Source organism: Tamandua tetradactyla, chromosome 2, assembly GCF_023851605.1.
Source record: "Tamandua tetradactyla isolate mTamTet1 chromosome 2, mTamTet1.pri, whole genome shotgun sequence".
Classification (NCBI taxonomy): domain Eukaryota; kingdom Metazoa; phylum Chordata; class Mammalia; order Pilosa; family Myrmecophagidae; genus Tamandua; species Tamandua tetradactyla.
In genome coordinates this window covers 197,318,001-197,344,890 of record NC_135328.1, presented here as the reverse complement: position 1 = coordinate 197,344,890, position 26,890 = coordinate 197,318,001, and the positions used below count along the sequence as shown (strand labels likewise).

At 46.5% G+C, this 26,890-nt stretch overlaps 1 protein-coding gene and 1 pseudogene across 1 annotated transcript in view; both read left to right on the top strand.

Moving 5' to 3' along the window:
* Window positions 1-449: 449 nt before the first annotated feature.
* OPRD1 (opioid receptor delta 1) overlaps window positions 450-26,890 on the top strand; it is a 36,547-nt gene continuing 10,106 nt past the window's right edge. The window contains exon 1 of the mRNA XM_077137423.1: window positions 450-676. Coding sequence (XP_076993538.1) covers window positions 450-676 — 227 coding nt within the window. The remainder of the gene's footprint in view (window positions 677-26,890) is intronic.
* On the top strand, window positions 24,016-26,436 carry LOC143654924 (elongation factor 1-gamma-like; annotated as a pseudogene).

The following is a 26,890-nucleotide window of genomic DNA, read 5'->3' as shown; positions in this document are numbered from 1 at the left end:
GACTCCAAAGCCGCAAAGAGGGTGGGGAGGTGAGCCCCGGTTGGCGGGAGCGGGGCGGGAGTTTGGGCCCCGGAGCAGCCTCGGGTAGAGGGTGGGAGGCCTCCCCCACCCAGTTCCGAGCCGCTGGTGCCGCGCCCGCCCCCGGTCGCGGGCGCAGACTGGCGGCCGCCTCCGGGCCACGTGGTGCGCGCGGCGGGCGCGTCCGAGGAGCCCGCAGCGGCTCCTGGCTCCGAGCGCTCAGGGCAAGGAGAGTGGGCGTGCGCCAGTGGCAGGGCCGGGGCGAGCGGTGAGACAGCCGCAGGAGGCTCGCAGAAAGCGGGGCGGCCGCAGGGGCGCTGCAGCCGGCGGCGTCGGGGCCGCGGCCACGGCACTTCGCGCGCCCCTCGCACCGTGTCCCTGCGCCCAGGGCGCACGGTGGGGAAGGACTCGGCCCCGGCCGCCCGGCAGCCATGGAGCCGGCCCCCTCCGCTGACGCCGAGCTGCAGCCCCCGCTCCTCGCCAACGCGTCGGACGCCTTCCCCAGCGCATTCCCGAGTGCCGGCGCCAATGCGTCGGGGTCGCCGGGCGCACGGAGCGCCTCATCCCTCGCCCTGGCCATCGCCATCACCGCGCTCTATTCGGCGGTGTGCGCCGTGGGGCTGCTGGGCAACGTGCTCGTCATGTTCGGCATCGTCCGGTGAGTCCTCTATAGGATGGCGCCGTGGACTGGACCCCGGGGTGAGGGTGGGGACCGCGGACTGGGACGCTGATCCCAAACTCCACACTCTCTGGATCTCTGCATTTCCTGCAGGAGACGCCCAGGGTCCACTGGCCCCTGCCCATGCGAGAGTGGGACGCAGGAATCTGTGTGTGTGTGTGTGTGTGTGTGTGTGTGTGTGTGTGTGTGTGTGCACGCGCGCATTTAGCGAAATTAACATTTGATCTTCTTTTGGCATCCCCTTGTTGCTACAGCAGGGTGTGTGAGACAGTTTGGTGACAGTTTGTGTGACTGTCAGTTTGTGAGTGAGTGATTCTGTGTTTGTGACAGTACAAATGTATTGTATGTCTGGACTTCTAAGACCTGGCTGCAGTGGGTGGAGGTGCGTCAAGGTGCCGTGGAATTCTGGGGGAGAGTGTGTGGGTACCTACCGTACAGGTAGGGTGGGCATTTGTGAGGACACTTACCAATTTACATTTGGTGATGGTCTATTGGAGTCCCTGTATTGGCGTGTGTCAGTTTGTGATTCTCCATGTATGAGAATGTGACAGTATGACTGTGTTATTTTTTGTCAACCCCCTGAAACCCTAGGGTTTCCAAAGTGGCGTCAGAGATGTATGTTTGCACAACTGTGTTTGCATTTGCCAGTGACCCACGGCCGCTGTGGGTCTGATGGTCACAGTCGGTTCCTGCTCCTTTCCCTAGTAAGCCTTCCAGTCAGGAAGTCTGGACATGATTCAGAAAGGCCCCAGATCCTCCTCACAAATGCCCTCTCCCGTTTTCTCCTCCCCCCCATCTTTTTTTTTTTGGCCAGGTACAGCAGTGGTATGTTTGGGCTGGAGTGGAGTTTGTGCCTTCACCCAGGAAAGTGAGGTTCTCTTTTTAGTATCTATGTACAGTTCCAAGACCTTTTCAGAGAGTCTAAAATGTCATCAGCTTGCCCCAGAAGCAGCCCTCCTGACCCAACCCGGTTAGCTCAAACACAGGCAAAAAGGGTTGAGAGGAAACTCCCATCCTTATAACATCACAGGTGCCCTGGTGTTTATTGTTAATTGGAGATGGGTTGTCCATGCTGGTTGACCTCTAAACCCTAAACCTCTCTGGGCAGTGGTGTCACTAGACAGTGCAGACAGCAGATTGTGGACTCAGAGGCTGAATGTGAACTGTGGTCTCAGCCTAGTCTCTGATGCCCATTACAGTGGGGGGCTCATTCCTCCATCCTACCTCCCATCTGCCTCAGTTTCCCAGTCTGAAAAAGAGAGACCCTAACTCCTCAGTTGATAAGTAAGAATTCCAAAGTATGGGGTCTCTGCAGGGCGGAGCATTGTGTGCTGGGGCATGGAGAGGTGGGATGTGGGAGTGTTGAGAGACCTTTGGCATCAGTAGCAGCATCCTTGCTTCCCTAGGAAAAGTGGAGGGTTCAGGAATTTCCTGTGCTTTCAATGACTCACCCCCGGCTACAGTGGGAAAATTCCCCCAAGTAACAGGCAGATATGATCTTTGTTTTACATTTTTATTAGTCACTCTCTCCTCTTTGTCTTCGGAGGCAGCAAAGGTTTTATGGTTAGGACAACCTGAGCATTAATCCTAGCTCTGCCATATATTCACTCTAAGACTTGGGCAAGTCATTAGCCTCTCTGAGCCTCAGTTTCCTAATCTATGCAATGAAAGTAATAGAACCTTCAACAGGGTATTGTGAAATATCAGTGAAAGAGAAAATGTAATGTAGCTGGCCTGGTGCTTGGCCCCAGTAACTGAAAGCCATGTGTATGATGAACAGGAGGAATTTTCCAGATTCTGCAGAATCCAGTGCCCATTAAAGGAGAGAAAGGGAGGGAGGTGCTTGTGCTGAGGGTAGCTGTTGAGTATTGCTAGCTGGAGAGTTCCAGGCTCCTGGCATCCGCTGTCTCTAGGGGAGCTCCAGGTGCTCAAGCCTGGGGAAAGCTGAGCCTTGGTGTGTTCAGTTCCTTTTGCAGCCCCTGCTCCAGGGCCCTGTGGTTGGTGGGTTGATGAGCACACATCCCTCTACCACCAGTGAGCAAGGGGAGGGCCTCCCACTTCTGAGAGTCTACTCTGGAGAGGCTCTGGGCTCAGCCTGCTAGGTGCACTTCCAACCATCCTCCCCAAATCGTCTTACAACATTGCTGGTCTCCATAGGTCCCCATGCTGCTACGATATTTCCCTGGCCGACCATTTATGTGATAACTGTATCTCTGGTTCTGAATTATTTAATCCTCACCAACAGCCGTTGGACCAGGCAGTAGAGATCATCATCATCATTCTCCTTCTCAGTTTTCAGATGAGGTTTCTGTGGCTCAGAGAGAGGCAAGATGACTTGTTTTCCTCAGCTAGAACTCTGGTCTTGTGACTCCAAGTCTAGAACTTTTTCCAGAGCTGCCTGGGGTAGGAGTGTCAGTCAGTTCATTGCATGGAAGGAGGGGTGCAAAATTCGTTCCTCCTCTTTTGTCTTAGAATTTTTAGAGAATGGTAGAGACATAAGAACTGTGATCCGAACTGATGTTGGGCTTTTGAGTTTTAGGGGGCTGGCATATAGTCCTTCCCCACCGAGAGGAAGGCTGAGGTTAGGCTGCGTGGAAAATCTCAAGAGTGGTGGGGAGAGGGCAGCCCAGGATAGAGAAAAGCCTCCAGTCTCCTTAAGAATTCTTTGAACTCTCACCTGTCTCTGGTTTCCTGGCATCCAGTACAGAGCCTAGCACGAAAAATAAGAGTTGGTTGATTGGCTGCATGAGTGAATGATAGGATGGTTAATTCTGCTTATTAGTTGTGAACTTTTGCAGGGGAAGGTTTGCAAAGGGAAGATCCAGGGAACTTGAGGAGCAGGAAGGCAGGGTGATATAGAGGGCAGTGCTGGGATTCTGGAGCCATATGGATCTAAATTTAAATCCTGAGTTCAAAGCTGCTTACTTGCTGTGCAGTTGGACTAGCGACTTCACATCTGTGAAGCTCATTTCCTCATCTGTAAAGTGAGAATCACAATAATGCATCTAGGTTTGTGGTGAGGATTAAATGAGATAATGTGTAATAGAAGAGCCCCTTAGATCCTAAGCTTTTTTATGAAAGGGTCTCTGTGTGAAGGAATGAAAAGAATGAATTCATTCCAGAGAATTCTGTGGATGTATTGTGCTAGATACTGAGATACAATGGGGAGGGAAAAAAATAACCATCTCTGCCCTCATGAAGCTTAAGGTCTGGTAGGAGTCTTAGACATTCGTCAGTTAGTCACTCAATAAATATACATTTGCAGCTGTGCTAAGGACTTTGGGAGCCCCCAGAGCAGGAGGAGGGGAAGTCTCACCTGGTCAGGGAGGACAGAGAAGGTCTCTGTGATGAAGAATGAGGAGGTAATTAAGTAAAAAGCTAAGGGAAGAGCCTGTGACAGGAGAAGCTTGGCATGGATGAGGGGCTGAAGTAAGAGAACACAGGGAAACTCAGAATCCCAGCTCATGAAGCTCTCTCCATTCCCTCCTCCCCCACATCCTAGATCTTTCCTGCTTCCATGGGTGCTCCACAGAAGTCCACTCATCCTTTACACGACCAGGGGCCTCTGGGAGATGCACTCCTAGCAGACAGCCTGTGATTCCTAGGAGTGAGGCTTCCATGAAGTGGGAGCAGAATTTTGGGTGACATCTGGTTCCCAAAGCAGAGCATCACTCCCTGCTCCTGCCATCGTGGTGACTCCGATGTGGCGTTGGGGGTGCCCTGGCCCTCTGAGAAGACACTGAACAACCCCTCCTTCTGGGTGGGTGCTGGCATCTCAGAGAGTCCCCATTGGCAGCACTCTGGGCAGGACAGAGTGTGGCAGGCTTAGTACAGACTGTTTCTCTGGCAGGCAACCCCATCTCTTCTCCATGTAGCCCAGAAAGTCTTGATTTGCCCATCCCAGAATGTGGGCAGAATGGAACTAGTGGCTTTCTACTTTGCCTCTTCTGTTCCCACAGCCCTTCCCTGTCTTCTTTCCCTGATTTAGGTGTCTGCAGGTTTGCACTCGGCAGTGCCTCCTCCTCTTCTCTTGTCTCTTCCCAGCCCCTGGCTGCCCTATGTAACTGTCTCAGATTGCATGTTTCTCTGCCCCATGGTGTGTTCCTCAGCCTACGTCTCTTCTGGCTTTTCTCCCTATATCAAATGCTGATTCTGCCACTTATTAAGATCATTAGCCCGTTGCATTGCCTCTCTGTACTTCAGTTTCTTCATCTGTAAAATGTGAATATAGTACATACTTCCAGGTATCTTTTTCTTGGAGATCCTGAAAAACATATGTTGCCATCAGAGGCAACTGCAACAGGGAGTGTTGGACTGGACAGCATGGACCAGGGCTGCGTCACAATGGGTAACGAAGGGGTCCAGTGTGTTCTCTCCATCTACTCCTGAGGTGCCAGGAGCTGCTAGCAAAGTGTTCAGGGGTCAACTTTGTAGGATTGGGAATGCAAAGTCCCCATCATGGTTTAAGAAGCCCAGAGTGAGCCTCTTGCCTTCTTGCCTCCCTCTCTTCTCTTGTTTGGACTGGGGGATCCAGATCAGGGCCTCTGGGCCAGGAGAGCGCCCACTGAGGTGACACAGTGGTGGTAGAGGTCACGGCTGGGGGTCAGGGAGAGCCTGGTCTTGATCCCAGCTCTACTACATCCCGGTGAGCCTCATTTCATCATTTGTGAAATTGGGGTGATCATAATAGGTTGCTAGGAGGATTAAATGAGGTCATGCATGTAAAGGCTGTAACACACAACCTGGTGCTAAATAGGCCCTAAATACATGTCAGTGCTGTGATTAACCAGCATCCCTGCAGCTGCTGCAGGTGGAGAGAGCAGGAGGCCTCATTATCTACATTCTCTGCCTTGGGTCCTTTCCCACTCCCTGCATCAGCTACACATTTACTCATCCAACAAGCATTTGCTGCTTCTGAGCCTTGCTAGGCCTGTCCAGCCTTAGTTCCCACTGCCCACAGACTCTCAGAGCCGCAGATATGGCCCTTGAATCCTACCAAGCCATGCATCATAGGACCTCCTGGTGAGTAACAGCTCCAGTGATAATTGCAGCTTCCTGGGACTATGGCAGCCCAGGGGAGGCACCTGAGCCAGCCGGTGAGGGGGTGGTCCAGGATGGTTTCCCAGAGGAGGTGCTGCGTGGGCTGAGTCATGATGGGGAAGCAGGAGCTGGCTACTTGGAGAGGTGAGGGCAGGTCATTCCAGGTAGAGGAAACAGCATGAGCAAAGAAAGGCTCAGAAGCTGAGCTGCAGGGGGCAGGGAAGTTCCCCGAAGCTAACCTGAGAGTGCCCAGGCCTGTGTGGCGTTGAGGATGGAGGGGCTGCAGGGGCCAGAGTAGAAGGGCTGGGCTCTGGGGAGCCAGCCATGAGTCTGCTGACAGTCTCTGAATTCCCTAATTCCTGGCATATTGCAAAAGCCAATGGGAAATGAAAGCGAGGGGTAAGGGGTATGGTATGTATAATCTTTTTTTTTTCTCTGTTATCTTTTTATTTCTTTTTCTGTTGTCTTTTTTTTTTTTTTACTTTTCTGGTGGATTAAAAAAATATATGCTAGAAAATGTCCAGGAAATGCATGTCAAAATTGAAAAATATAGTTTTTAAAATTACCAGCTATTATCTTACAGGTGTTTTACCAGAGCTATGGCCTAATTCAGGTGAACGGTCTGAGCACCTTGGATCTGTTTTCTTTCTCATGGTGATGATTGTCCAGGGATGGTTGGTTGATTTAAACTGTGTCAGAAAGGACAGAAGATGCCTTAAATTTTTTCTGTTGTCTTTTTATTTCTTTTTCTGAATTGATGCAAATGTGCTAAGAAATGATGAATATGCAACTATGTGATGATATTGAATTACTGATTATTTATGTAGAACGGAATGATATGTTAATGTTTTTGTTCTTAATTTTTTTAATTAATAAATAAATTTTTTTTAAAAAAGGAGATGGTCAACATAAAAAAAAAAAGTCAGTGGGGGCGACGGAGGCTCAGTGGCAGAATTCTTGCCTGCCATGCTGGAGACCTGGGTTCGATTCCCGGAGCCTGCCTATGCCAAAAAAAAAAAAATAAAAGCAAAAAGAAAACAGATCTTGACTTTTCAAACAAACAACAATTCAACAAATGGTGCTGTAATAACGGGATACTCACATGGAAAAATACTGAAACATGACCCCACCATACAGCATACAAAAAAAAAGTTAGAGGAACTTTAGGGACCAGGCCCAGGTAACCGGGTGGGGGGGGGGGGAGTAGTTCTGATCAAGGGTTGGAGAGGGAAGACTGTGGAGAGGCCAGAAGACAGCTCCCCCCCCCCCAACTTCTCATCTAAGGCTCTGGTGGGGGCCAGAGGCTGTGCTGAGGCCAGAGTACAGTCTGAGCAGGGGGTGCTGAGGCAGACAGGATGGGAAATGAGGGAGCTTTGGGTCACAGATCATTGATGGGGAAGAAGATTTTGGAGCAGTTTGTACAGAACGTTTTTCAGGAGAACAAATCTGGTGTGGGGCATGAGGGGTGGATTGGATGGGGAGGGACACAGTGTGGGAAACCAGAGAGGCTGGCTCGGGGCAATGGAAAGCGAGCTGTGGGGCTTGAATGGGCCACTGAAACCCTGGCCTCAGTTGCCTCCTTTGTAAAATGGGGTGCCATGGGACCTACGGGAAGCAGGGAGCCAAGCCCGCTGACGTCCCGAGAAGCTGAGCAGGGAGAGGCAGCAGCAGCTGGCTGGTGCTCCTCTGTGCCTCCTGGCCTGGTCCCAGAGCCTGCCACTTCCCAGGTCTCCTGCTCTTTCCCTGGAGGGGCAGGAGCGTGACTCCCAGGCATTCGGGTTGAGTCCACAGGATCACTGGGGACACTGAGGACCCCATTCCTCAGCCTCCTTCACATGCCAGAGGTTGTCCAAGCAGCAGAGCAGCCCTGCAACAGGGAACTTATATTCTCATTTACTGGTGAAGACACAGGCTCAGAGGGAGCAAGTACCTCTCACAGTTGAGATTCAAACCTAGTTCATTCTGACTCCAAAACATTCCATATCCACTCTGCCACTGCTGTCCATGAGACACTCAAGGGATGGAGAGCTGTGGATGTCTGCTTAGAGAAGTGAGTTACAGGGCCAGGGAAGGAAGGCAGATTGCTGTCTGCAGACCTCTGAAGGAGAACAGTGCCTACATGTCAGAGCTAGACTAACCTGGAATTAAGCCCCAGTTGTGCCATTTACTAAGAGAGTCAGCTTGGGCAGTACGTACAACAGCCTCAGTTTTCCCATCTGTAAAATGGGAATAGTGATAGAACCTCACCGAGTGGTTTCACAAGGAGTTCGTAAGGTATGGTGTTGAAGGGCTTCAGCGCAAATATTCAACAAACATTTTACTATATTATTACTGTTTAGAAGAGGAGTGAGGCTTGTTTCTTATTTGTTTGATTAACTTTTATTGAGCCCCAGGAGAAAGAACTAGAATGAATGGCTGGATGCTATAGGGAAACACTATTGGCTCAATATTAGAAATTTTCTCTTACAACACGAATTTAGTGGCTATTTTAGAAAATATTTTAGAAAATATGCAGATGTTTAAGCATAAGACAGGCATTACTCATAATCCCACCACAAAGGAAAAAGTGTATTTCCTTTTGTATATGTCTTTCCCATTTCTTTTCTGGGTCTCTCTCTCTCTCTCTCTCTCTCTCTCTCTCTCTCTCACTTTCCCTCTATGTCTATTTTAATGAAATCAGGATCACATTATATATTATATTTTGTAAGATGCTCTTTCATTTCACATTCTATCATGGGTGTATTCTCATGTTATCAAACGTGGCTTTTAAAAAAATGTTTTTATTGAGGTATCATCACGTACCATACAGTCTGTCCAAAGTATACAATCAGTGGTTCACGATATCATCACATAGCTGTGTATTCATCATTATGATAATTTTAGAACATTTGCATCATTACAGAAAATGAACTAAAAAGACATAAGAAAAAACCCATACCTCCCATACCCCTTACCTCTCCCTCTCATTGACCCACTAGCATTGCAATCTACCCAATTTTTTTAACCCCTTATTCCACCCCCCTGTTATTTATTTATTTATTGTCCTTATTTTTTTACTCTCTGTCCATACCCTGGATAAAGGGAGTATCAGACAAAAAAGGTTTTCACAATCACGTGGTAACTTTATAAAAGCTATATAGTTATATAATTGTCTTCAAGAATCAAGGCTACTGGGATACAGTTCAACAGTTTCAGGTACTTTCATCTAGCCACTCCAGTACACCATAAACTAAAAAGGAATGTCCATATAATGCTTAAGAATAACCTCCAGGATAACCTCTAGACTCTGTTTGAAATTTCTCAGCTACTTAAACTTCAAATTATTTCTCTCGTCCCTCTTTTGGTCAAGAAGGCTTTCTCAATCTCATGATTCTGGGTCCTGGCTCATCCCAGGTAGTCAGGTCCCACGTTGCCAGGGTGATTTACAGCCCTGGGAGTCGTGTCCCACGTAGCGGGGAGGGCAGTGAGTTTACCTACCGAGTTGGCTTAAAGAGAGAGGCAACATCTGAGCAACAGATGCAGTTCTCTGGGGGTCACTCTTAGACATAATCCTAAGTAGGCTTAGCTTCTTCTTTGCAGGGATAATTTTCGTAGGGGCGACCCCCAAGTTTGAGGGTCTAGCCTATTGAATTGGTTGTCCCCACTGCTTGTGAGAATATTAGGAATTCCCCAGATGGGGAAGTCAAACATGGCTTTTGATGGCTGCGCTGTATGAACAGCCCTATTTAAGGAGACATTATTTCCAATATTATGCCACTCTAAATAATTTTGCCATGAATATTCTTGAACACACATGCTTGCGTATATCTCTCATTATTTCTATAAGGAATTTTCCAACAATCATAGCTCTCCAAGAAGGTATGGGCTGCTTTGTAATGAAGGGAGTGTCCCATTACTTCATGTATGCAAGCAGAAAAAGCAAAACCACTGAGTAGAGGTGTGGCAATGAAGATCCGGGTACAGAAAAGATAAGAAAAACATAATTTCAGTTGCTTCTCTCCATGGCTAAGCTTTGAAGAGGAATCGGACGCTATGATCTCATTTCCCCTTCTCCCCTCCCTGGCAGAGGCCTGAGCTTTGAGAGTAAGGGGGCTGTGTAAGAGCAAGGCGTGATTTCATTAACCTCTGAGTCGTGGGACCTGAAAATCAAATTGGGTACCCAGAACATCATAATATGCACAGGAAGAAGGATAATCATGGGGATTGAGCAGAAAGTCTGGTTAATATGAGCACTTTACTGTCGGCCACATTCCCAGCTGGGGGACATGGGGTGGGATGTTTGTCTGGGCTGTGTTCTATTGATTTTTATCCCCCAGCGCAGCTGCAGAAATCAACACCTTTGTCTCTGGCTGGGAGGATGTGTGCAGTAAAAAATCTTGTCTTCAGCTTTCCGAGTCTTTCTTGCGAGGGGAAAAGAATTCAAACATCCAAGTCCTAGGAGGTCAGGAAGTTCCCTGCTCAGTGAACATATAGTGAAAGGCAGAAATGGACTTACTCATCTCCCCTGTAAAGGTAACCTTTTCATCAGGCATAGAAGTTTGAATTATGGATGATGGCTCTCTTTATGGAGTATGTATTTTGTGCCAGTCACTTGGCTTAGAGTTGTATGTATATTATCCTGTTTCATCGTCACAAAACTCATAGGAGGTGAGTCTTGATGCATCCATTTTGCAGGAGAAGAAGCTGAGGCTCAGAGAAGTGTGTAACTTGCCCAGAGTCGCACAGTCAGTGTTGGACCTCAGGTCATTTTGATCCCAGAGCCCATGTTCTTTACCATTGCCCTGTCCTCTGCCACTCTGCAAGTTCATCCCCTCTGATTTACAAATGAGGTAACTGAGGCCTAGAGAGGCTGTCTTTTTTTTTAAATAACTTTATTCAAAAAAATTTTTTTATGAAATAATTTCAAACTTACAGGACAATTACAAAAATAAAACAAACTCTATACAAAGAACTCTAGCGTACCCCTATCCCTCTGGATACCCAGATCTACCAATTTTAACATTTTGTCATATATTACATTTCCTGTATCTATCTGTCTGTCTTTCTGTCTGTCTGTTTATCTGCTTGTCTGTCAATCAGTTTTCTAACCATTTGAGTGTAGGTTGTTCATATCATGCTCTTTGAACACTTAATGCTGTCTAAAAACAAGGATATTCACTTATGTAACCCCCTTATGTGCAGTTATCACATTCAAGAAATTTAACATTGATATAACGCTTACAATCTATAGACCAGTTTTTTCATGTCCCCATAATGTCCTTTTTTTTTTTTTTACTTTTTAAATTGTATAATATGACACATATACAAAGCAAAGAAAGAAAAAAGCAATAGTTTTCAAAGCACTCTTCAGCAGATAGTTATAGGACAGATCCCAGAGTGTCATAGGCTACCATATGATCCGCTCAGATTTTTGCCTCCTGGCTGCTCCAGAATATAGGAGGCTAGAAGGAATAAATATATATTTTTTATCATCACAATCAACTTTTTGTGTGTGTGAAAAAATAACATGTATACAAAAAAAATAATAAATTTCAAAGCACAGCACTACAATTAGTTGTAGAACAGATTTCAGAGTTTGATATAGGTTATAATTCCACAATTTTAGTTTTTTTCTTCTAGCTGCTCCAAGATACTGGGGACTAAAAGAAATATCAATTTAATGATTCAGCAATCATATTTGTGTTTTAAACCCTTCCTTCTCTGTATAACTCTACCATCACCTTTGATCTTTCTATCCCACTCTTGAGGGGAATTTGGGCTATGGCCATTCTAAATTTTTCATGTTGGAAGGGGCTGTCAATAATATGGGGCACAGAGATGGAACTGGCTGATGTTCTGGAGAAGGTGGGCCCTCTAGATTTCAGGACTTATCTGGTCCAGGGACCCATCTGGAGTTTGTAGGTTGCTGAAAATTACCCTATTGCATGGAACCTTTGTAGAATCTTATATATTGCCCTGTATGCTCTTTAAGATTGGCTGGAGTGGTTTTGGTTGGGGTTTGGCAAGTTATGATAGGAAGCAATGTCTAACTGAAGCATACATAAGAGTGACCTCCAGAGTCGCTCTCAACTCTGCATAATGTCCTTTTGAGCTTTTCTCTCACCTTGTTGGATCCTATCCAGGATCATGTATTGCATTTAATAGTCATTGTCTCTCTAGTTGCTCTTTTTTTTTAATTGTGGGAACATATATATAACATAAATTCCCATCTCAACCACTTGCAAACATACCATTCAGTGGGATTGATCACATCACAGTGTTGCAGAATGCTCACCGCTCTCCATCACTAAAACTTTTCCATCTCTCCAAACAGAAACCCTCTGCCCATTTTTTTTTTTTTTTTTTTTTAGAGAGAGGGAGGAAAGGAAGGGAAGGAAGGAAGGGAGGAAGAAAGGGAAACATTTTTAAACATTTTCTTGTTTTTATTATATTTTGTTTTGTTTGTTTGTTTTTTACATGGGCTGGGGCCGGGAATCGAACCGGGGTCCTCCGGCACGGCAGGCAAGCACTCTTGCCCGCTGAGCCACCGCGGCCCGCCCCCCTCTGCCCATTTTGCATTTAGTTCCCATTCCCTGTGCCCCCACCCCTGGCAACCTGTCTTCAATTTCCGTCTCTGAGCTTGCTTATTCTCTGATATTTTCTTTGTAGTCACTGTGGATCTTAAATTTAACATCCTAAATCTGTAATAATCTCATTTGATTTGATACCAGTTTGACTTAAATAGCATTCACAAACTATGTTTCTGTACCCCTCCATACCTCCACCTGTATGTAGCTTTTTCACAATTGACATGCTTATATATATGAGTCCGAAACCACGGAATTCTCATTACATTTTATACGTTTGCCTTTTAGATCCTGTAAGGAGTAAAAAGTGGGATTACAAACCAGAAATACAATAGTACTGGCGTTTGTATTAACTCATGTTATTACCCTTACTGGAGATCTTTATTTACTCATATGGGTTGGATCAATGATCTATTCTCTCCTTTCAACTTCTACAACTCTCTTTAGTATTCCTTGTTGGGCTGGTCTAGTGGTGATGAACTCCGTCTGCTTTTGTTTATCTGAAAATGTCTTAATCTCTTCCTCATTTTTGAAAGGTGGTTTTGCTGGATATGGAATTCTTGGTTTCAAATGCTTTCAGCACTTTCAATATGTTACTCCACCGCCTTCTGGCTCCATGGTTTCTGATGAGAAATTGGCCCTCAATCTCATTGAGGCTCCTTTCTATGTATCACATTGCTTCTCTGCTGTGGCTTTCAGAATTCTCTCTTCATCGTTGGCATTTGACAGTTTGATTATAGTAAGTCACAGTGTGGGTCTGTTTGTATTTATCCTGTTTGGAGTGCTTTGAGAGTCTTGGATGTAAATGGATTTTAATTTTTGGAGCAGTTGTAGGTTTACAGAAGAATTAGGCAGAAAATACATAATTTTTCTCTAGACAGACAGTGCCGAGTGTTGATACCCAGCCCCCCAAACACACACACAGTGTTCCCTATTATTATTTTTTTCTTTTTTCTTTTTTTTTTTTTTACATGGGCAGGCACTGGGAAACGAACCCAGGTCCTCTGGCATGGCAGGTGAGCACTCTGCCTGCTGAGCCACCATAGCCAGCCTGTTCCCTATTATTAACATTTTGCATGAGTGCAGTACATTCGTTACATTTGATGAACTGATATAATTAGATTTATACTGTTATCTAAAGTCTATACTTTACATTAGAGTTCACTCTTTGTGCTGTATGGTTTCATGGTTTTTTTTATTTTTTTTAATTTTTATTGTGTATATATTACATAAAATTTCCTATTTTAATCATTTTCAACTATGCAATTCAGTGGTATTAACTACATTTATAATGTTGTGTTACCATCACACACCATCCATTACCAAAACTTTTCCATCACCCCAAATAGAAACCCAGTACCCACTGAGTATTGACTCCCCATTCCCCTTTTCTATAATTCTGGTGGCCGTAATCCACTTTCTGTCTCTATGAATTTGCTTATTTTAGTCATTTCATGTATATGAAATCATACAATATCTGTTCTTTTGCATCTGGCTTATTTCACTTAGCATAATGTTTTCAAGGCTCATCCATATTGCAGCATGTATCAGAAGTTCATTCCTTTTTACAGCTGAATGATATTCCATTGTTTGCATATATGACATTTTGTTTATCCATTTGTATATTGATGGGGTCTTAAGTTGTTTGTATCTTTTGGCTATTGTGAATAATGCCGCTGCTAACATCAGTGTGTAAATATGTCTCCAAGTCTCTGCTTTCAATTCTTTGAGGTATATATCTAAAAGTAGGATTGCCGAGTCATATGGTAAGTCTGTGTTTAACTTTTCGAGGAACCACTAAACTGTTTTCCACAGTGGCTGTACCATTTTACATTCCTACCAACAATATATGAGTGTTCCTATTTCACCGCATCCTTGCCAACACTTATTTTTCATTTTTTTAATAATAGCCATAACTAATGGGTGTGAGGTTGTATCATTATGGTCTTGATTTGCATTTCCCTAATGGCTAATAATCTTGAACATTTTTTCATATGCTTATTGGCCATTTGTGTAATTTTTTTTGGAGAAATATCTATGCAAATATCATCCCATATTTTTAACTGGGTTGTCTTTTTGTTGTTAAGTTACAGGAATTAATTACAAGAATTTTGTTGTTAAGTTACAAGAATTCTTTTAGATTCTGGGTAGTAAACCCTTATCAACTATATATATGCCTGAGAATATCTAAATATATTCTCCCATTCTGTAGGCTGCGTTTCACTTTTTTGATAATGTCCTTTGATTCACAAGTTTTTAATTCTGAGAAAGTGCAGTTTATCTGTTTTTCCTTTCGTTGCTCATGCTTTTGGTGTAAAGAATCCATTGTCTAATCCAAGGTCCTAAATATATGTTTCTAAGTTTTATTCTAAGAGTTTTATATTTATATTTTTTATAGTTTATATAAAGTTTTTTTATAGTTTATATGTATATAGTTTTGTATTTATAGTCTCATATTTAGGTTATTGATCCATTTTGAGTTAATTTTTATATATGGCATGAGGGAAGTGCCCAACTTCATTCTTTTCCTTGTGGATATCCAGTTTCCCAGGAACATTTCTTAGAGAGACTGTTCTTTCCCTATTGAATGGACTTGGCATTCTTATCGAAAGTCAATTGACACACAAAAACCTAAAAAAAAACTAAAAAAAGTCAGTTGGCAGGCAGGCAGCCGTAGCTCAGTGGCAGAGTTCTCGCCTGCCATGCCGGAGACCTGGGTTTGATTCTCGGTGCCTGCCCATGCAAAAAAAAAAAAAAAAGAAAGAAAGAAAGAAAGAAAGAAAGAAATTGGCCATAAATATATGGGTGTATTTCTGAAGGCTCTGTGTCTTTTGAGTTAATGGCAGAGGCAGGGCTGGAAACTGGCTTGCCTAACCTCTTGTTTCTTCTCTCTCCTTGCATCTTTTCCATGCTTAAGACTAAAGGCGAACCAAAGGGTGGATGGAAACAGTCTGGAAGATGAGAAGTGGGTTCTTGCACAGAGCAGCCCAGCCTGGGAGTCACTGACAACACTTTACAGGTCCAAAGAACCCAAATTCCTGAGGTCGGGCCAGCCTCTGGGAGGCAGCCATAGTCTTCAGAGGCAGACAGGTCAGCCTGCAAGCCTAAGTCTGCGGTTTGCTGGCTGTGCACCCTGGGGCTCACCTGTCTGCATCTGAGAAACGGGGATGATAGGAGAAAGGCAGCATCACAGAATTGTGGTAAACATACACTCAGCAGATATTTACTGAGTCCCTGCTAGGAACCAGGCTCACTTTCAGGTGCTGGCGATGCAGCAGTGACCGACCCACAGCACCTGCCCTCATGGCAAAACGATGAACAATAAACAGATAGATGTGGGGCAAGGTTATAGGCAGTGAAGTAAAACGAAACAGGCAAGATGATGGGGGAGCGCTGCAGTGGTACATGGGGGGTGGTGGTGTCAGGGGACGAGGGGGCACTTGACCAGAGGCCTGTTGCAGGGTAGAAGAGAGTTTTAGGCAGAGGGAACAGCAAGGGCAAAGGTTAAGGGAGATGATGCATGTATGGCCTTAGCACTGGGGCTGTCCCGTAGTAGAAGCTCTTGCTGGTGATAATGAAGCCTCTAGGCTGGTCACCTACCACTCTGGAACCAGGGGCAAAGAATGAGCCAAAAGGGAGAACTGCTTTTCCTGGCCAGGCCAGATGCCCCTGCAGGACAGATGGAGATCATTTGTTTCCCTTGGTTACAAAAACGCATCCTCTCGGAGTGCTAGGAAATGCCTCACATTTAGTGATTTTTCTACTCCTACCTAGTGGGAAGGAGCAGAGCCCAGCACGTGGGCGGAGTGTGTCCTGCTGGGAGGGGCAGGTAGCTGTAAGACACTTGCTCCCCCTGCCCAGACCTTGTCACCACAGATAAGAGAAGGTTAAGCAGCAAAGTTGTGGCACATTGACTTGATGAGACCTAACACCAAAAATGTAACAGCTGATCTTTCTCGAGGGCTGACAAGGTGGCTCGGTGCTGGGTACTTCATGTATTGTATCTCATTTAATTTTCCCAACTCAATGAGGTTGCTACTACGCTTATCTCCAGTTGCAGATGAGGAGATGATAATTCACTTGCCTTGGGCCACAACTGGGAAGTGGCAGAGTTTGCCATTGTACTGAGACCTTCTTGGCTCCTTAGCTCACATGTGGCAAAGCAGAAGTGAAGCAGTGTCTATGAGAAAAAGGTAGAAGCTATGATACCCCGTGATTGCTGCTGTGGAAAAATGACTTTTCATAGGTCATGGATTGAAAGGGGCCATGGCGCAGTATAAACTTATATGTTGAGTTATTCAAATAATACTGTGTCAAAAAAAAAAGAAAGAAAGAAAATCTGTCGTGTGCCAGGTACAGAAATATAATGAGAAGTAACCCCAGGCATGGGCAAAGACATGGAAGTAGGAAACCTGAATTTTTCAGAACACTGGATTTTGGATCCCCAGTCTGTCTAGTTTACAGTCTGGGACAAGCACTTCTCTTTGGACCATAGTTTCTTTTTGCGAACACAGTGAGACTATAATGCTATCCACTTTCCAACGTTGGGGTGGTTCGGATGAGAGAATGGGTGGAAAGTTCTCTGCAGCAGGCCCGCTGGGACGTCGTTCTCCGAGAGTGTCCCTGGAGGGCAGGTTAGGCAAACTGTGTAACACCCACACATGATCACTAAAAATGATAAATTTGTGGGCATTATTTTTACATGGTATTGTGGGATTGAGACATTAGGTTGGCAGATAGTAAGGACACAAACTAATTAAGAATCCACAAATTACAACTATGGTATTCTCTTTGGCAAGGTCAGAGGGCACTGAGCAGGAGAACTTACATGCAAAATTTCATTTAATCTTCATAGCTCTTCAGTGAAGCAGGAGCAGTTTCATGTGCCCATTTTACAGGTGAAGAAGCTGTGGCTCAGTGATGTAAGCTGTTTGCCCAAAGACACCCAAGTAATGAGAATCTGACTGCAAGGCCCACCCTGTCTCCATTTATCATGCTGCCTTTCAGCACACTGACCCCTCACAGTGGGCCAGTGAGGTGGTTACTGTCATTGCCTTTTTCTGGGTAGGAGACTGCATGGCACCCTGATACTGGCCTTAGCCTAGTGGTGACTCACATGGGCCAGATAGACTTGGCCTTGAGTCCTAGTACTACAACCTCTGGGCTGTGTGATCTTCGGCAAGTGTCTCTGCCTCTCTGAACCTCAGTCCCCTTGTCAGCCGTACGTGGGTGATGGTGTTTACTGTAGTCAGTTGTAGTGAGGATGAGATGTGAAAATATCAGTCAAGTGCTGTCATCCAGTGCCTGGCACCTAGAAGGAGGGGAAATTCACGCAAAAATAGAGGGTCAGGAAACTGTTTTAGAATTATAGTATAATTGCTTATTTCTGTGATTGCCTTCTGTAAAAGATTGGTTGCTCCTAAAGGGTTGGAACCATGTCTCATTCATCTTTACATCCTGTTTCCCAGCTCAGCCCCTGGCCCTAAGGAGACATCAATAAATATTTCTTAAATAGATGTATTTAGTTGGCACTTTGTAATGAGATTCCCTCCATGGAGTTGTTGGGGTCTATGATAAAAATCCCCAACTACACTATGAGAGGGAACAGTGATATCTGGGAACCCTAGGCCTCTGTCTTTCTAGAATAACTCCTTACCTTTCAGCTTAGTAAATCCTTCCTCCAGGAAGCCTTCTTGGATGCCCTCAAGACAACATGTACCTCTCCTCTGTGTTCCCAATGTATCATATGTGTCCTCCATCAGAACGGGGGGCGGGGGGGACTGCATACAATTTCAGACACCTGCTTGCTAAGTGGGGGGGTGTGGGTTGGGGCAGAGCATGCTTTGTTCCTAGCTGGAGCCACAGCCTAGGGTCTGACAGTTAGGAGTTGTCAGTAGATGCTTATAAGAGGAACATGTCCTATTTCCAGAGACCCATGAGCTTACATACCACATGGAGGGATTCTGCTTTCTTGCAGTCCCCGTTGTGTCCGGCTGCCCCATCCCGTCCAGCTGTCCTTAAGCAAGAAGCAGAGGCAGGGCAATGGAGAAGCTCTTCTCTTCCCTGGCTTGCACGGGTGTGTTGTGCTTCTTGAACTGAACTGAGCAATGCACCTGCCCTATTTACTCCGGAATATAAGTAGCTGGGCTTCCCCACTCATGTTCAGCCTGAAGGGGCTCTCTTCCCGTGTTCCAGCCCTTAATCTTCTCCAGTGACAGGCTCACTGGGCTTCGTTATAATTAACCACTCTCCTTCCTCAGGCTTTGCCAGAACCCGAGACAGCTAATTAATTTCTGGCCAGTTGCCACTCCTTTTAAATGGTGGGCAGGGACGCAGCTTGAAGCCCTTGCTGCCCAGCCTGGCTTGTTTTGCCAGTCGGGAGAGCAAATACCCTTTGTCTGCAAATCAAGGGAGCCCCAGTTGGACCCCGTCTGGCTGGCAGTTGCTTTATTTAATCTGTTCTCTGCTGTGCATAGAGCCTTTTTGTTCACTGTGGTAGCGGGCCCCCTTGGAGTTTTCAATTACAAAACAAAGGGGCTGAACTTGACCTAGGGGAGAAGGAGATGGGGTAGAGGTTAGGAGTGTGGGTTCTGGAGTCAGAGGAACCCAAGGCCCAATCCTGGCCCTTCACTCCTAGCTGTGGGATATCTGGGGCTTTACCACATTCCTCTGAGCCTCAATATTCCTCATCTGTAAAATGGAGACAGTAAGTCACCTCGTGTGGTGGTTGTGTAGGTTCTTTGGACAGGAGCCACCCCTCCCCTTCCCTTTGGCCTCAGTCACTCAAACCGTCATCTGAGATTTAGCATCTGAGAAGGCAGCCCTGGGAAGTGGAAAGGATGTGGGGAGCCCAGAAATCAGGGGAACTCTCTCGGCGACTTTGTGCATTCACCTTCTCTCCAGGGCTCAGTTTCCCCATCTGTAAAGTGGGAGGGGAGGTTTGAACTCGGGGTTACGGATCAGGGCTTCTTCCAGAGCTGAAATTCCAACCTTCGGCTCTGTGTCCTCCCCCAGGGGTGGCAGGTCACCAAGGGCCAGCGGGGGGCCAGGAGCGAGGTCCTCCCGGGACAGGTCAGCAGCTCTCATTCTTCTGGGCCTGTTTTTCTCACCTGCATAAGGAGACAAGCCACCGTGATGAGAGCGTGCCTGGCGGCGTGCTACGGGCATCACGTGCATTACTTCATTCAATTCTCACAACACTCCCACGCGGTGGTAGGATCGTATGCCTGGTTCACAGAGGAGCAAACTGAGGCTCAGAGCACTTTGACATCTCATCCGAAGCCGCACAGCTAGTTAGAGACAGACCTGGGACTTAAATCAAAATGTGCTTGCTGCGAAAGTCCGTGCTTGTTCCTGGGCTGCACCTTCCCTTTTGGTCCTTTGGAGGACTGGCTTGTCAACAGCTTTCTGCAGAGCCCCTTGAAGTCCACCTTGAAGACAAGATGCTAAATCAGACACAGTGATGGTTATTATATTAGTTCCTTAGGGCTGCCCTAACACGTTGACACAAACTTGGTGACTTAAAACAACAGAAATTTATTCTCTCACAGTTCTGGAGGCCAGAAGTCTGAGACCAAGGTATCGACATGGCAGGGTTCCCTCTGAAAGCTCTAGGAAGTCCCCTTCCTTGTCTCTTCCAGCTTCTGGTGGCTCCCAGCATTCCTTTGGGCTTGTGACTGACTGCATCCCCCCAGCCTCTGCCTCCCGCTTCACATGGCTTTCTCCTCTTCTCCCTGGGTCTCTCTCCTCTTTGTGTCATTGGATGACCTCATCTCTCAAGAGCCTTCACTTAATTCATCTGCAAAGATCCTTTTGCTAAATCAGGCCACATTCAACGGTTCTGAAAATTGGGATAGTGGACAGAGCTTTATTAAAGCCTTAATGGGTGACTGTATCCTTTGAGTCCCTGGCCCGTGAAGTAGAGGCATAGGGTACAGGGAACTTCTGGAGCAGTGTAGAAGGAAGGGATGGACACAGGTGTGAGCTGGATGCCGTGTTGGTGGTGACTGGCCAGACCCCACTTGGGGTGTGCAACGGGTGCAGGCTGAGCTGCTGTTCCACCAGCACTGATGCTAGTGCGGTAAGAAGCACCGAAGACCACCCACATCTGGGTATAAACTAAAACCGTCAGCCATGGGGCAGGACCGCGCCTAGAAATGCATCCCCAGAGGCAAGCCTTGAGGGCTGGGACAACAGTCCACGTTAATGGATTTGAGGCTATGGAAATGGATTTGACGTCCCCTGCCTGGAGAATTGGGGGAATGCCAGGGTCTGAGCCCCAGCTGTGCACCCCTGATGTGGTTAGTCCACATCATCTCAGGCTCTTAATATGAGAGGGCAGTGTCGTCTCCATTCAGATAAATGCATGTATGAATGCACGAGGACAAGCCAAGATGAAATTCTAGAGGATGCCACACAGTGCTCAGAAGGCAGCCAGTACTCCTAATGCGTACTGAGTGCTCACTTGTATTAACTCACTTAGGACTCCTCGTGGCCTGATGAGGTGTGTACTGTTACCACCCCCGCTGCACGGAAGCTGCTTTCTAATATGTGGAAGGGAGAGGGTTAGGTTCAGATTCTGACACTGTAAGTAGGACCAGAGGAGAGGGAGGCTGTTGTGAGCTCAAAAAATAAGGAAATTGCTTACCCTGAAGCTATCCAACAACAGGATGAGTTGTGCCTGCAGGTGGTAAGTTCTCTGTCCCTGCATATATGCAAGTAGAAACCTGGGTAGCCATTTGTCTGGGGTGCTGGGGAGAGAATGCCCTCACTGTGGAGCGCTGGACCTCTGACGTTCCTTCCAGCTCTCAGATGGTCAGATGCGCGAAGCTGTTCATCTAATAGCAAAAAAGGCAGAAAAAACCTACATCTTTCAACAGAGATTAAACAATTTTATTAAGTAGCTTTTTTAGTATCAGATTCAGCCTATGGTTGCTCTTTGTTTGGCCCTGGAGCTAAAAATGGATTTTATATTTTTAAAGAGCTGTGAACAAAGCAAAATGAAACAAATCACTAGGAAAGAAATGCTGTGGAAACCTTATGTGCCTTGCAAAGCCTAAACTATTTACTATCTGGCTCTTTACAAAAAAAGTGTGCTGACCCTTGGACTAGAAAAAATAATCAACCACTAAAAATTATATTGATTTTTATCTGTGGATAAGGGAAGATGGTCACACCCTCTTTCTGAGAAAAAGAAATGTATTATATAACAACATTATAGCAAGATCCTGTTTACATAAAATGGTATATGTGTGTTTGCATGGAGCACTCTCTAACAATGGTCTAGAATATTAATAGTGTGTTTTTTAAAATTTTCTTTATTAAATGATACCATATTGTTGGAAGATTTTGTAGTGCGCAGCTATTATTTTTGAGATCTCAAAGAGCATTTGGGAATAAAATTAATTCTAAATGCTCCAGTTATTCCCACTGTTTGGGACTGCAGTTGGTTTTGATTTGGGCTGAAGCCAGTTTGTTTGGTTTGGACCTAGCATGCTGCAAGCCACTGATTGCTTTTTGTTGTGGTTGCTGTGTTTGGTTTTAGGTCTCTGACCCTTACTTTGGCCCCATGGGCTGTGTGCCTAAATGGAAAACTCCCCTCACTTTAGTTCAAACAAATGAGCTGCCTTGGACAGATGATCTGACTGAACATTTCCCTCACAAGTGGCAGAGTCGAGCCATTTCAGATTCAAGGCAGACTAGGTGGTCAGGCTCATGAGTCCTTTGGGCACCTGCGTTGAGGTTGGAAGAAGAGAGAGAGGAAGGAAGGCAGGCAGGAGGAAAGGGAGTTATGGAGGAAACCAGGCTGTCTATCTCATTTTGAGCTCATTGGGCTGTGCCTTTACCTCTGAGGATTAAGACACCTTGACGCCTCCTTCACACAGGGTGTCATCCAGGGAACGCCGTATCTGCTCTGTGCCAGGCCTTGTGCCGAATGCTGGGATACACCAGGAAGGAGACAGTTCCTGCCTCAAGGATGTCTCGGTCTAGTTTGGAAGACAGGCACATCAACATTCATTCATTCATTCAACAAACGTGGGCTGAGCCCCTACCTGCCTGTGCCAGGTGCTGCTGTAGGCGCTGTCAGAGAAAGACAGCTGTGATTCCTGCTCTTGGGAGCTTGCATTTTAATTGTAGGACGGAGTGTGTGAGGTGCACACGGAGTTCTTTGGGTTCTAAATCAAGGGGGAGGACAAGCCCAGTTTCGGAGAAGAGCACAGCAGCGCTGAAGGCACATGAATTTCAGCTCAGCCTCTTTCTGACTCAGTGACCTTGGGCCAGTTCTTTTACCGCTCTATAAATTGGGGATAATAAATACTATCTACCTCAGAGGAGTGCTAGGAGGATTAGATGATTTAACGTGCTCAGTCTGGTGCCTGGCACACAGTTAGTGTTCAACAAATGTTTATTACCTATTAAACAAAGCCAAATGAGCACCTATCTCCTAGGTTGAAGGAGTACATATAAGCAGGCTTGATAAAGGCCTGGCAAGCGGTTGTCTTTAACTACTGTCTACATCCCCAAAGGTGCAGGTTTTGTCTTTTATCACCCTCTCCCTCCTCCTTGTCCCTCTGGGCCGTGTTATTGTGCTGGTGACATTATTCTGATGTCTACAAGTCTGTCTCTCCCCTATCCTACCTGGGCCGTGAACTCCCTGCAGGCCAGCTTCCAATCCCCAGACCATTGTAGAATGGAGGAATGTGTGAAAAACAGGTGAATGTTCTGGAGCCACCCCACCTCTGGACCAGTTCACCCCATTCTGTCCTGGCCTCCAAACCAGGCCCGTCTCCCCCTGGCCAGCGTTGGACAAGCCAATGCAGGAGGCAAAAATCTAAGTTTGAAACCTGCCACTGCCACTTCCTTGCTGTGTGTCTTTGATGCATCATCTAACTCTGCTCAAATGTAGAATGAGGATGGTTTTAGTCCTCAAGGTTGCAATGAGGGTCAGATGAAATTATGCATGTATTGCTTTTGGCATAGCACCAGCCAAGTAAGAGAAAAAACGCTTAGAGGACATTGCTAAAAGAAAATAAACAGCCCCCACAAAGCCCTCAGACTCAGCCCGTGAATGCCTTGTACACGGGAGGGAATGCTGTGACCTTCTTCGGGACCCTGGACATTACTGTATCGGCCAGTCTGATCAACTGCTCTGGGTTTGCCTCTGGAGAAAATTCTTGCCAGGAGCTTACATATCAGTCTGCTCTTGGGTATTCATCCGAGAAGCCCAATTCTCAGAGGCCCAGGAATGTGTGCAGATTTAATGTGATTCCTGGCTGTGCAGGCTGAAGTGGGAGGAGGCACTTCAATCACAGAATGCACCCAATCTCCATCAAATTGAAAGAAAATTAACAGCGTGATGATGAGCCTCCCTGCCGATGGGGCTTATTTGACACACGATGGAATGGGTTTAGGGCTCCGGAAGGGACATACTCAGTCTGCTTCATATAAAGGAAGTCTCGTTAGGGACTGAGAAAGATGGTTGGGAGTGAGTTCCCCAGCAGCTGCAGAATTCAGATGAGCTTATGGGGATTTTGACTTGGCAAAAAGCAAAGGGTTTCTCAAGACATTTCAGAGTGAATAGACGTCCATTGAAAGCTTTATTCTTCTCACAGCCCTGCGGGTGGGTCCAGGGGATGAGGAGTAAATCCAACGAGAAGAAAAGCTGAGAAATCCCAGGGGGAGAAAACACAAGCACCACCAGTTGTTGTCTACATGGCTTGCCAGCGAGCTGAACACGTCCACTTGTGTTGGCTCTCAAAATTCATGACTATCCTGAAATTGCCAGTGAGAAAACACGTTCCAAGAGGTGCAGTGATTTGCCTAAGATCATGCAGCTAAGTGTGCTGAGAAGCCGAGATGTGAAGGCTTCCGAATGACCCCCCTCGCTCCACTCCTGAGCTTAGAAAATAGCAACAGTGGCAGCCCCTGATTCCTTTTTGAAATAGGGGGTTAAAAAAAGAAGCAGCGACAGAGACCCTGGTGGTGTTTGGAGGTTGGGGCAGTCACCGAATTCTCTTTCTAGAATGTTCATTTTCTTGCCCACTCTTGCTCTGCCCTCCAAGTAGCCTCCATGCAGTAGCCAGAGTGATCTTTTAAGAAACACACATACGCCCTTTTCTCTGCGGAATCACCATGGCTGCTGGGACCCTGTACACATATCCAGAAAACTGGGGGCTTCAAGACCCTCGTCGCTGCTCAGTGCAGCAGGCTCAGATCTAAGAGCTCTCTGCACCACCCCATATCCGCTTTGGCCAAAACCAACCACACTCCCAAATTTCTCTGTAAATTTCCTGCAGGCAAGGTTCCAGCATTTGAGGGTGACGATGGATTCTGTGTGCTTGAGAGCAGTGTCATTGCCTACAATGTGAGCAGTGGGGAGCTGCGGGGAGGTAATCCAGAGGCAGCAGCCCAAGTGGTGCAGTGGGTAAGCTTTACTGACAGCGACACAGTCCCCCCAGCCAGTACCTGGGTGTTCCTCACCTTGGGCATCACACCTCACACCGAGCAGGCCACAGAGAATGCAAAGGAGGTGAGTTCTGGGGCTGCTGGATGCTGCCGGACTTTTCTGGTGGGTGAACACATGACACTGTTTGGTTGTGGCTCTCCAAACAGGTCCTTGAGCCTTCTTTTCACCAGGCCTTCCCCAATACCTCACCTGCATTAACCAGTCCCAGTTCTGCGCTGTGTTGGGGGAGGTAAAACTCTGTGAGAGCTAGCCCAGTTTGATGCTAAGTTTGGAGAGCCCTCTACGTGGGACATGACTCCCAGGGTTGTAACTCTCCCTGGCAACATGAGACAGGGCTCCTAGGATAAGCTGGGACCTGGCATCAAGGGATTGAGAAACCTTCCTGACAAAAAGGGGGAGGAGAGAAATGAGACAAAATAAAGTCTTAGTGCCTGAGAGATTTCAAACAGAGTCGAGAGGTTATCCTGGAGATTATTCTTATGCATTATATAGATATTCCTTTTTAGTTTATGGTGTATTGGAGAGGCTGGAGGGAAGTACCTGAAACTGTTGAGCTGTGCTCCAGTAGCCTTGATTCTTGAAGTTGATTGTATTACGATGTAGCTTTGACAATGTGACTGTGTGAGTGTGAAAACCTTTTGTCTGATGCCCATTTTGTCCAGGGTATGGACAGGTGAGCAAAAAAAATAAGGATAAAAAAAAATAATGGGGTAGGACTAAGGAAATCACACATCTCCCTACGCCATCATCTTGCCCTGCCTCTGGAATATTTTACCTTTGAATAATAAATTGTTCCATAAGCATTAAAAAAATAAATAAATAAATAAATAATCGGGGATTGGGGCAGGCCACGGTGGCTCAGCAGGCAGAGTTCTCGCCTGCCATGCCAGAGACCAGGGTTCGTTTCCTGGTGCCTGCCCATGCAAAAAATAATAATAGTAATAATAGTGGGGGTGAGGTGGAGTTTAAGGGTAAAAAAAAAGAAGAAAAGAAATTTGCAGAGAGCCAGCCTTAAAAGGACACCCCATGGAAAGAGAAAGGCCATAGGAGGTGAAACAGAAGCCCCAGGCTGAGTGGAAAGAGGGAAAAGAGGCAGCTGCTCCTGCTTCCGAGGAAGAGACGGATGAACATGAGCAGACGCTGGCTGCTGAGCCGAAGGCCAGAGACCCCTTTGCTCACCTGCCCAAGAGTACTTTTGTGTTGGGTGCATTTCAGCACAAGTATTCCAATAAGGATACACTTTCGGTGGCGCTGCTACATCTCTGGGAGCACTTTGATGAGGATGGCTGCAACCTGTGGTATTCTGAGTACCGCTCCCCTGAGGAGCTCACTCAGACCTCCGTGAGTTGCAGCCTCATCCCTGGAATGTTCCCGCGATTGGACAAGCTGGAGAAGGCCTTTGCTAGCGTTATCCTCTTTGGAACTAACAACAGCAGTTCCATTTCTGGAGTGTGGGTCTTCTGGGGCCAGGGACTTGCCTCTCCGCGGAGTCCAGATGAGCAGGTTTGGATTGTGAGTCAGACACATGATGGAAGCTGGATGCTGGCAGTGGGGAGACCCAGATGCTGGTCCGAGAGAACTTTTCCTGGGAGGGGGCTTTCAGGCACGTGGGCAGAGCCTTCAGTCAGGGCAAGATCTTCAAGTGTACATCTCTTGCCACCACCTAGCTGTCTGCACCTGCCCTTCAGGGCGATGGGCGTCATTAAAGGAAGCTAAATATTCAAAAAAAAAAAGGGCAAAAATCACACATAAATTAAACCACTGCTTACAGTCTCCAGTGGCTTCCTGTTGCACTCAGAATAAAATCCATACTACTTGCCATGGCCCAGAGGCCATGTAGAGTTTGACTCCTGCTGGCTTTCTCCCACTGCGCTGGCTTTCTGACCATACCTGCAGCTCATCAGGCTCCTTCCTGCCACAGGGCCTTTGCAGATGCTGTTTCTCCTGCCTGGAAAAACCTTCCCTCTTCTTTTCACATGACTGACTCCTCATCCTTCCTAACCTGGCAGAAACGTCACCTCCTCCGAGAAACCATCATTGACCTCCCAATCTAAGCCAGGTTCCCCCCCCACTTCCTCTTCCCCCGATAGATTAGTCTCCATCACCCTACCTTGTTCTTAT